This window comes from Mastomys coucha, unplaced genomic scaffold (assembly GCF_008632895.1).
Source record: "Mastomys coucha isolate ucsf_1 unplaced genomic scaffold, UCSF_Mcou_1 pScaffold20, whole genome shotgun sequence".
Taxonomy (NCBI): Eukaryota; Metazoa; Chordata; class Mammalia; order Rodentia; family Muridae; genus Mastomys; species Mastomys coucha.
Genome location: NW_022196903.1, coordinates 38090161 through 38101140, shown reverse-complemented (window position 1 = coordinate 38101140; position 10980 = coordinate 38090161). Strand labels below are relative to the sequence as shown.

At 38.5% G+C, this 10980-nt stretch overlaps 1 protein-coding gene across 1 annotated transcript; it reads right to left on the bottom strand.

Annotated features, from left to right (window-relative positions):
* Positions 1-4618: 4618 nt before the first annotated feature.
* Positions 4619-5560, bottom strand: LOC116098093 (olfactory receptor 2A1/2A42-like). The gene has a single exon (XM_031380838.1). It carries the CDS (start codon positions 5558-5560, stop codon positions 4619-4621), a length of 942 nt encoding a protein of 313 aa, XP_031236698.1.
* Between the last annotated feature and the right edge of the window lie 5420 nt (positions 5561-10980).

Genomic DNA, 10980 nt, shown 5'->3' with positions numbered 1-10980 from the left:
TAAACAAAAACAAGATGCTTCAAATGTCTGGGAGGAATTTGTGGTGTACTAAATTTATAAAACCTTGTTGACTCACACATGAACACCCAAGAATATCAGAAGAAGAAGCAGCTGGAGGCTGGCACGAGGTCCTATTCCTACAGAATTTCTGGGGAACTGTAGAACGCTCAGGTCTTCTCCTGCTTGAAAGGCAGCCGAATTCTCAGGAAAGGAGATTTTATTCTCTGAGGGCTCAGCCTAGTTGGCAGCTCTTGAGTCTCCTTGGAGGGGCAGGGCCAGGAGACAGCATGCATGATTATCTCTGTGGGAAGCAAAGACAGAGAAATTATCTCTTTCTATTGCTGTTGCCATCCTCAACAGGACAAGCAGATCATAGATAAAGAGACAACTCTGAAACAATGCCCATCAGAATCCATGAATAGTGATTGACATTTTTTAATGTCAAAATCCCCGTCTCATTATCTTCATTCTAAGGTGCTTCTGGGGAACTTGTCAAGAAGTAGAACCAATGAGTGAACTTTTGGAATCTGCTCTGAAGTTCAGACTCTCTTGGATAGAATCTGGATCTGCTGATCTGTAGTAGAAATGAGAACTTAAAAACTTATGATTGAAAGTCACACTTCAAATTCAGATATTGTGGGAGCTGCATAGGAAGGCTGAAAGAGGATTGGGGAATTCAAAGAGAGGCCATAGTATCTCAGAATGGCCCTTTGGGACCCATCTTAAGCTATGCCTTTTATGGTATGACCCATCAATGTAGGTCATTGATTCGAAGAAGTGCTCTCACAGCCAGGGGGTGGTGGTGTTGAGGATGTGGGAAGAAGGGGCAGGAGTTTGAGGGCAGTTTGGTCTAGAAAGTGAGTTCCAGGAGAGCTAAAGCTACACAGTGATTCAGAAAGTTCCTCTTATCTGTAACTACTCTGATAGATATGACTAATCAATAATATTCACTCCATGAGAAATGTTGCAAGGGGCCATGCAGTGGTGGTGTATGCCTTTTATCCTAGCACTTGGGCGGCAGAGGCAGGCAGATTTCTGAGTTCAAGGCCAGCCTTGTCTGTAAAGTGAGTTCTAGGACAGCCAGGGCTATACAGAGAAACCCTGTCTTGAAATACCTAAAGAAGAAGAAGAAGAAGAAGAAGAAGGAGGAGGAGGAGGAGGAGGAGGAGGAGGAGAAGGAAGAAGAAGAGTTGTTGCAAGGACTTGGTAAATCGGGACCACCAATCTTTCAGGTGGTATTAGTTCTGCAAAAGTCACTTGGATGATTATAGGTTTGAATACAAAAAATAAGTCTGAATTCCTTTGTCTTGATGGAGGGTCAAGATACTTTAAGAAAAACTCCACGAAACATCCACCATCTCATTCTGTGAGGTACGGTAAGAAATGATGTCATATCTCCTTTCTTCCACTGTATAGCTCTCTAATTCTGTCCTCTGGTAGTGCCTCCTTGATCTTAGAGTGTCAAGTCCTGTTTGGTCTTGCAAGGGATGGGGTGACATCGTTCTTACCCCTGGAAGAAAGCTAGAAGGGCATGGGCGTCCATGAGTATTTATGGTTGCTGTGAGCATAAGGCTTGTTTGTATAACAATGTACATATTTTCATGTTCCTCCTTCGAGGAATGTCCTCTGCGTCACAGTTGATGACTACATGATAATCAGAAACAGCATGGAGGGTGAAGGTGTGGCTAATGTCTCAGCAAAATAGTAAATGCTGAGACCTTCAGGACAGCCCTTAAAGCTCTAGGAAAGATCTCTGAAAACATCAGTTCAAAAATATGTAATTTTGCAACTATGCAAAATATAAGGGTGCAATATGAATTGTATAAGGAGCTTTGCAGTTCTCAAAGAACACAGGCAGTTCTATGAGTTGTGAGCTGTGAGCTGTGAGCACTGTGAGCCATCTTGCAAGAATATTCCTGAGTTCAAGTTCAGCCTGGGACAGAGCTTGGTAGGCCCAGCCATAATAAGAATGGCAATCTCAGGGTGAGATTCCATCCAGCTAGCTTATTGTCTGTGCTTACAAAGGCAGGCAGATCTCTGAGTTCATTTGCAATATTTAAAAAAAAAATGTACTTGTGGTCCCCAGTGAAGGAGTTAGAGAAAGGACCAATGGAGCTGAGGGGTTTGCAGCCCCTTAGGATGAACAACAATATGAACTAACTAGTACCCTCAGAGCTCCCAGGGTCTCAACCACCAACCAAAGACCGCACATGAAGGCGTCTGATTGTTCTGACAGCATGTGTATAGTAGAGGATTGCAATTTGATCATCAATAGGAGGAGAGGAGCTCGGCCCTGTGAAAGTTCTGTGCCCCAGTATGGGGAATGCCAGGGCCAATAAGTGGGAAAGGGTGGGATGGCAGGCATGGGAAGGGGGGAGGCAACAGGGGTTTGTTTTTGTTGTTTTTGTTTGTTTCTTTGTTTTTTGGAGGGGAAACTGGGAATGGAGAAATTTACATGTAAATAAAGAAAATATCTAATAATAAAAAAAAGAAAAAAATGTACTTGTCTTTTTAAGAATCAGGGGGCTGGGGACATGGAATGCTAATTCATGGGATAATCAAAGGGAAACCTGGACAAATGACTGAAATGTCATGTAAATAAAAGATTGGGCCTTGGTCTGTGAGAGCTGAACTCTCTGGAGATTTCCAGAGAAAGCTTTCTTGAGCAGAGCACATGTTGAGAGCTTGGACCCACAATTTGACTTCGAGTTGTTCTTTTTACTGCTCCCAAATACCCTTTCTACAAGAATTCCTTACCAGGTAAGTCTGGTCCTTGGCATTAGAGTAATTCTTAACATGTCCACTTCTTTCCACATTTCAGTGTAGAGTCAAAATGCTTTCATGAACAAATTTAAGTCAAAAAGAGAGTGGGAAGAGGGAGGGAAGGAGGAAAAGAAGGAGAAGGAGAAAGAAAGAGAAAGAGAGAGAGAGAGAGAGAGAGAGAGAGAGAGAGAGAGAGAGAGAGAAGAGAAGAGAAGAGAAGAGAAGAGAAGAGAAGAGAAGAGAAGAGAAGAGAAGAGAAGAGAAGAGAAGAGAAGAGAATGAGAATGAATATGAATCAAGATATTCTGGTCCCAGATCATACATAGCTGGCCTAAATCTCCATGCTCAATGAGAATCATCTCTAATTTCGACTTCTTTGTTTCATGATTCTCTAGAAATATAGTGATTCTATGGCTATTAGTATCATTATGCACAACAATTAGCCCCTTATGCCTCACTCATAGTCTAACAGACTTGAGAGCTCAGATAAGCTCACCATGAAACATATTCAGCTGTAAAAAATCTGTCTTTACTCACAATGTCCTATCTTTGGATATCTGGCCTTCTATATTTGAAAGCACTGGTACTTATATACTGATAGAAATATGTGGTTAAGTAGAGAGGTCCTGGAAGTCAGACTATTTAAGAAAGAGCCAGATCTGTGCTACTGTGTGGAGTCCAAGAACACTGATGATATTATCTTTCTCATATTTTTATATGATGAGTAAATGAAATGAATCATGTAAAGTTCTATCAATGTGTAGTATCTGTCACTCAGTAAGTGATAACCTCTGTGTGCCTTCACTTATATACTTCTAATAAATGTGGATGAAGTATTTATTAACCATCAAATAAAGAACACATAGTCTTTTCTTTTCACCACATTAGACATTTGCCATCATGATGACACTGGGCAAGACTCTGAACATGAAAGTCCATTCCATTTCAAGACAGGAGAGAAATAAACCATACGAAGCTCCTTGAGAATGCACTTGAAATTTCTGATTTCTAGTCTTCAGGCATTGGTTAACTAGGTCAAATCAGAAGAGCTCAACCTTCTACCAGGCTGGAGAGCCAGATAGATACTGGCATCTTCCTGTAAAGCTTACTGTCAGGAGTGAGAGATGCTTTAGGTGCACAGAGACCTTCGTAGGTAGGTCCATGGCATCTAGACCAACAGAGGTAGAGATCCTGCTGGAGAGATGATAGGAAGCCATGCAGAGAGAAAGTCTATACACATGTACAAATTATAGCTCATCATCTTCAGAATCCTTAAACTATGCAAATTGTTTAATCTGATTTTCACTTTCAGCCTATTCAAAGAAATGTTCATGCTTACCCATTTATTAGCTACTAATGAACCATGGACTACCAAATGTATAAATGATATTAAAGCTCTTTCAGTATCTGTGGGTTTTGTAGAAGCCTCTGCATAATTTGTAGAATAGATGAGTGTGACTGTACGAGACTAAGGAGAGTTCTATATGGGGCTTTGGGAGTCAGTGGATGTAGCATGTTTTCTTCTTAATCTTATGATACACGTCATTTGTGAGGTTATGTAATTATAATTTTGATAAAATGTATTTAAATTTTGGGATCCGGAAAATGAATTAAAATATTATTTAATTTCATAGATAATAAATTCAACAGAATAAAACCAATTATGTTTGATAAAATGTCATTTCATGGAAAGCCAGTGGATATATCATATGTAGTATTTTTCTTTCAAATTAAGGGAAATAGTATAGTGTTATGCTATCAAGCAAAGATAAGAAGAAAATAGTGACTTTTTCTGTGGTTAGGAAATAATTTAGGATCAAAATTAGAGGAAACTACCAAGACTGTGGCCCAAATATCACACCATTTGGGAATGGTTTTCATTGCACAGTGACCTCCTGAGGGCACCCTTGACCTCAGCATTCCTCAGGCTGTAGATCAGGGGGTTCAGCATGGGATTGAAAAAACTGTAAAACAGGAAAAGGATCTTCTGCAGCTGTTCTGGGTGCTGGGACTTGGGGGCCATGTACATGACGATGGCGCTGCCAAAGAAGAGCCCGACCACACAGAGATGGGAAGAACAGGTGGAGAAGGCCTTTCTGCGACCCTCCCCTGACTGGATCCTCAGGATTGCCACCAGGATGCATGTATAGGAGACTAGAACAAAGCACAGGGGTCCCACTAAGGCGAACACACAGGCTGCAAAGATGACAACTTGATTGAGTGTTGTGTCAGCACAGGCCAGCTTGAGGACAGACAGGATTTCACAGAAGAAGTGATTGATTTCATTAGGTCCACAAAAAGGCAGCTTCAGAATGAGGACCAAATGGACCAGAGCCAGAAGAAAGCTAACTATCCAGGAAACAGCAGCCAGGATAGTACACACTCTCCAGCTCATGATGACAGTGTAGTGTAGTGGGTGACAGATGGCAACATATCGATCATAGGACATCACTACAAGGAGGACACATTCTGTGTTTGCAAATGTCAAAAATAGATAAGTCTGCATCATGCAGCCAACAAAGGAGATGGGCCTGGTCTCATCCAAGAGGTTTACCAGTGTTTGTGGCACTGTGTTGCAGGCATAGGCAATGTCAACAGTGGCCAGATTGGAGAGGAAGAAGTACATGGGAGAGTGCAGCCTGGACTCTAGGCAGATTAATCCAAAGGTAAACCCATTCCCCAGCAATGTAAAGATGTAGCAGAGAAAGAACAATGCAAAAAGAATTAGATGAATCCTTGGACCAAGACAGAATCCAAGCAGGATGAACTCTGTGACCATTGTCTGATTTTCTTCCATTTTTTTTTTTCTATGAAGGAGAGATAGAAAGTACTAGGAGATGCAATTATATTAAAACATCCTTATTTTTACAAGTCAGATTTTTTTGTGTGTGTGAAATACTTTTCAATATACTCTTAGAAATTTATTCAGGTAAATTAATGAATTAAATATTAGTTATCAAATAGTAAACTTGCCTGTCCATCTACTCACATTTCAGTGTTGGCATCCAATTTTCAGAGGGGAAATATGTTAGTAGTTACTGACTTGGATCCACTGGCACTGAAGTAATTAAGGGCTACCAAACCTATATGAAAAAAAATCATGATATAGTGTTTACTCTCATGTGCGCCACTCTTTTAGAGAGTTACTAGGTCATCTGAAATAATACTGAAGCTTTTAGTAGAGAAATGTCAGGGGGAAAAATAGAGAATGTGTTTTTTTTGGTTGAAATCAGGTTGTTGTTGCAAATTTTCAAATAGTTATTTACAAAAATTTAAATTGTAACTGGAGTATATTGGCAGTTGTTGATGGACAAAAATAACTGGTGCCTTATGGAATAGAAGAAGTTTAACACATACACACAACTTGCGAGGCTATGAGGAAATAGTAGTTAGTAGAAATAATATTTAATTATAGTTCTATATGGAATTATATGTTCATTTTAAAACAGATTATACCTATGTATAAATGAATCAAAATGTATATTCTTGTTTTGATATATGGACACATATCAATGTTTAATAATTTGACAACCAGGTCACTGAAAGTTATTGATTCACTATATTCATATTTCTATACATAGAAAGTAGGGTCAAAAGATTGTGTTGGATCAGTGTTACAAGTCTAGCACTGTGTAGAGTAGGCAAATTTTGTGTTCCTATAAGCTATCATGGGTTTGAAAGGTGTCCATGATTTGGAATGTTTCCTGCACTATCTGTTTTGACTTTCCCTTCTTGATTTTAGCAGAATAAAAATAGTCTAAAGTGAAAATAAGGCAGAAAGATACTCACCTTATTTTTCTTTTCAAACCATACAAATGGGTGTGTTTTGTTAATTTATTCTGAATCATGTCTGTGTGCAGAGGTCAAAGGACAGCTTTCAGAAGCTGGCTCTGCCCTTTCACCTTGTGGGTTCCAGGGAATGAATCTGGGTTGAAAATTTGGTAGCAGGTTGGAGAGATGGTTCAGAGGCTAAGAGCACTGACTGCTCTTCCAAAGGTCCTGAGTTCAAATCCCAGCAACCACATGGTGGCTCACAACCACCCATGATGAGATCTGACTCCCTCTTCTGGTGAGTCTGAAGACAGTTATAGATGTACATATGTATAATAATAAATAAATCTTTGGGCTGGAGTGAGCAGGGATGGAAAGAGCAGGGCTGACCAGAGAGAGCAGAGGTCCTAAAAATTCAATTCCCAACAACCATATGAAGGCTCACAACTATACATAAAATAAATAAATAAATCTTAGAAAAAGAAAGAAATCTTGGTAGCAAGCATCTTTACCTGCAGAGTCATCTTGCTCTCCTACTCATTTTACTTTAATTCGATCCTTTCTATTGTTAAATCCCTACTATAATAAATTGCTATTTAGACAAACAACAACAACAACAACAACAAAAGAAACAAGATGACCTCAGCATCAAGTATTGTCATAGTCTCTGTAAGTCGGCAATTGGAATAGTATTGGCAAGTTGATAATTCAGTTGGTTACTTTACAGATATCTGAATGGATAAATTAGGGCTAAAATAGTCTACAAAATTTGCTCTGTGATTTTGATTTTGGACCACAATTTCTTCACTAAGTTTTGTTGAAATATAACATGGTTTCTAATGAGAACTCTGCCAGAGCCATTTCCTAAGCAAAATAATGGGAAGCCTAGCTGTGGTCTCCAATAATCAGTCCTAGGAATGACACTGAGTTAGGCTAGTCCCTGGTAATCTGCAACAAGGGATGTTAACTGTTTATTGAAGAATTGTTATCAGAGAGAATTGATTTCTTAAAGAACCAATTGTAAAATCACATAATCATATATAATTGATGACAATATCGATCTAGAAATGGAAAGCTCATTCCAGTTGTTGAATACAATCTCTCAGAGGCAGGGCTAGAAGATTTGACCAACCAGTGAGCTCAAATTAACTACTTTTAACTACTGGACAGAGATGAATGTGGAGTATAGACCCCACGCCTATGAAGTAGTATTTGACAGTTTATGCAAAATGACCTACAGGAGAGGGGACAAGGGAACCAGGTGAAGCAAGAATACAGGATGTCTGCACTACACCTGGGCGGGTTGGTCACTGGCAGTCTATCACCTTATTTGGATGGACTTCTGATTGGTTCTTCTAGCTGTCATTTCATATTAATTTCAGCCCTTGGTAATGACCCCTTTTTTTGAACAGGTGACCCTGCATGATTAAAAAAAGAAGGAACATGATTAACAAAATTCTCTGCTTGTGTTTCAGCTACATCTTGACTTTGAAATAGAGTATTTAGATATTGTAGCTTCTGCTCTATGCGCTTGTGCTTTGATGGAGCATGAATTTTTTCATCTTCTTCATTTTTGGGGGGGGGTACAGGGTTTCTCTGTGTAGCCCTGGCTGTCCTGGAACTCACTCTGTAGACCAGTCTGGCTTCAAACTCAGAAATCCACCTGCCTCTGCCTCCCAAGTTCTGGGATTAAAGGTGGGCGCCACCACTGCCTGGTGAAATTTTTCTTCTTAAAGAAAATTTCCAAAGCTAGAACTAGAAATCAGGGAATAGAATCTAGACCAATACAACCCCTTTAGTACCATAACTTGCAAATAAGTAGTCCCCTTAATGACAACTGATGCTGTGCCTACCTTCATAGAAGCATTCAATAATACAAGACCAACTTAAATTCACTGAAAATAATCTAAGTATATTTTTAAAATTCCATGCCTGACATACTGATTTAATACAAGCTTAATGTTAAATTTTTTAGAATGAAAGACTCAAACTTTACGTACAAAGAACATACATAAGGCATAGAAAGATACTGGACTGTATTTTCTCTCTGTCTCTATCTCTGTCTCTGTCTCTCTTTGTGTGTGTGTGTGTGTTGGTGTGAGAGAGAGTTTTAATAGCCGCAGAAACAGAAAGATGGAAAGTCAGATGTATTAGCATCTTGTTAGCATTATTGTTTCAGTCTTGGAATACATATGTTCTGCATCAGTGGAAAGCAATTGCTTATTTTGTATTCCAGATGTTTGTTATGTGACAGTTACAAAAATAAATGAGAAAACAACTAACTTTTGCTTTATGAGATCTAATTTATTTAAGATATAGTCTCTAACAATTATGCTAAGTCAGTTCTTTCTTTATATAGGAAAAAAACCCCACTGAAACCCACAAAATGTCTTTCTTGTGATCTGTGTTAAAGTAAAATCCTTAACATTTGATAAGATCAACTAAAGAATTTACAATATGTTACTCACTTGAGTTTAATATTTATTTCTCTTTTACTTTCTATTAGATAACTTTTTGACATACCTAATACTAGTTAAAAACAAGCAATGGAAGTTAATTACTAAGATGTCTACAAAGACTTCTCACTGATATGTATTCCAGTTGCAAATATAAATTTCAGGGATGATATATACATTAATGTTCATCGCATCCATGTATGGATACATACAATGAATGATTTTAAAAATGTATAAGTTAGCAAACTTTTATCCAGTTAAAATAACATCTGGTGGCTTAAATATTGTAGAGTAAATATTTAAGTAAGAAACATGATTTTTTTCTGTATAGCAAAGCTTCAACACTCCATATTTAGAAAAGCAAGTCTTAAAGTTTGATGGACATCTGCCTCTTCCCTGTAGCTGCTGACATGCACCAGACAGAATTTGTCATATGACTTCCTGTTGTTTACCAATTATGCAGCTCAAATAGAAGTTTGTTACATGTATGCAATGAGAAGGAACAGAAAACAAATTAGTTTTCTTGCTCACTCTCTTACAAAGAGAGGCTTTTCCAGTATAACTCATTGATGACTCTACAGAGTGTTATTCTATGCACCAAGCACTATGGGAATACAAAGTAGGGCAGGTTGATGAAACCAGTATTGTGAAGACTTTATTGTAAAAGTATCTTCAGAACAAAGAGATTCATATAAAGGTAAACTTTAAACATCAAAACCTTCTAAGCAGAACATTTAGAATTTCTTGACATTTCGTTGTTTTCTCACTTTGCCACATGATCAGACACATCTGTCCATTTCCACACACACTTCACAAATGCATCAGATGTACTTATTTTTTCAGCACATTATATACATTCTTAAAGCTATGTTCAAAGAAAGGTATGTTTAAGACATAGGCTTGACATTCATTTGGCTTCATACTCCATTGGAATAAAATTACTTTCATCAGCTTAGCATGTATTTTGACAGAGGTGACAAGAATTAAATGCAAACCTTATGAAATCACCAACATATATTAATTATTCTGAAGTGCAGCATTATTCTGTAACATAACCTACTCTTCTACTATAATTGTTGTTGAGTAGGATAATCATTTCACATATTTCATCCAAACTCACAATGTAGAAATTACTTACTAGTCATGTAGATTAATGACCATGTAAGTTCAGCATCCATAGAGGCAATTGATTTCTCTTCCTGATTAGTAAAGAGTGGTAATAACAGGTGAAGAACTGACCAAAACCCAGAAGCTTTAACAAATCTTGGAGGACTTAAGTAGTAAAGTAAAGCCAGGCACCCTTCTTATCTGAACATTAAACCCAAGGGTTTCAAAAGAGGATGCATCTCGAGGTTGGTACAGATCCTGTATACTCAGATCTTCATTGAACTGCAGAAACCTCCCTGCCTGAAATGCAGGTGCATACTCAAGAAAGGAGGTAGTATTCTCTTAGGGCCCAGCCTAGATGGCAGTCTTGAGGGAATCACAGGAAGGGCTATGCCATGAAATACCCTTCATGCCTACCTCTGCTAAAAGCAGTGAGGAAGCAATTGTGTTTTTCTATTTCTGTTCTTATCCCCAGCACACAGTTAGAAAACATAACCATCGAACATACCTCTGAGACTACAACTCTCATTAGAGTTCCTAAGCACTTCTCATTATATGAGCTCATAACTTTCAGAATAGCATTGTTTCCAGTCTCCAGAGGATTCTGGTAAGCCTGCCAAGAAGCAGGACCACTGTATGAGCTTCTGGCATCCAGTCTGCAACTCAGCTTGTTTTCGATGGAATTTAGTTGCCCTGGGCTAAAGCATAGATGGAGAAAAAAAGACTCTAAAACAATCTGATTGCAAGTTGCCCTCCAAGGTGGGGAGGTGCTGTGAAAACTGCTTAGAGAGTCATAAGAAGGTTGGGGATGTTATTTTCTATTTCCATCCATTGCTTGAAAAAAAATCATGATGTCCTTGTTTTTACTAGCTGAATAGTACCC

Coding starts and splice junctions, on each gene's coding strand:
- LOC116098093 (XM_031380838.1), bottom strand. CDS start 5,560: ATGGAAGAAAATCAGACAATGGTCACAGAGTTCATCCTGCTTGGATTC.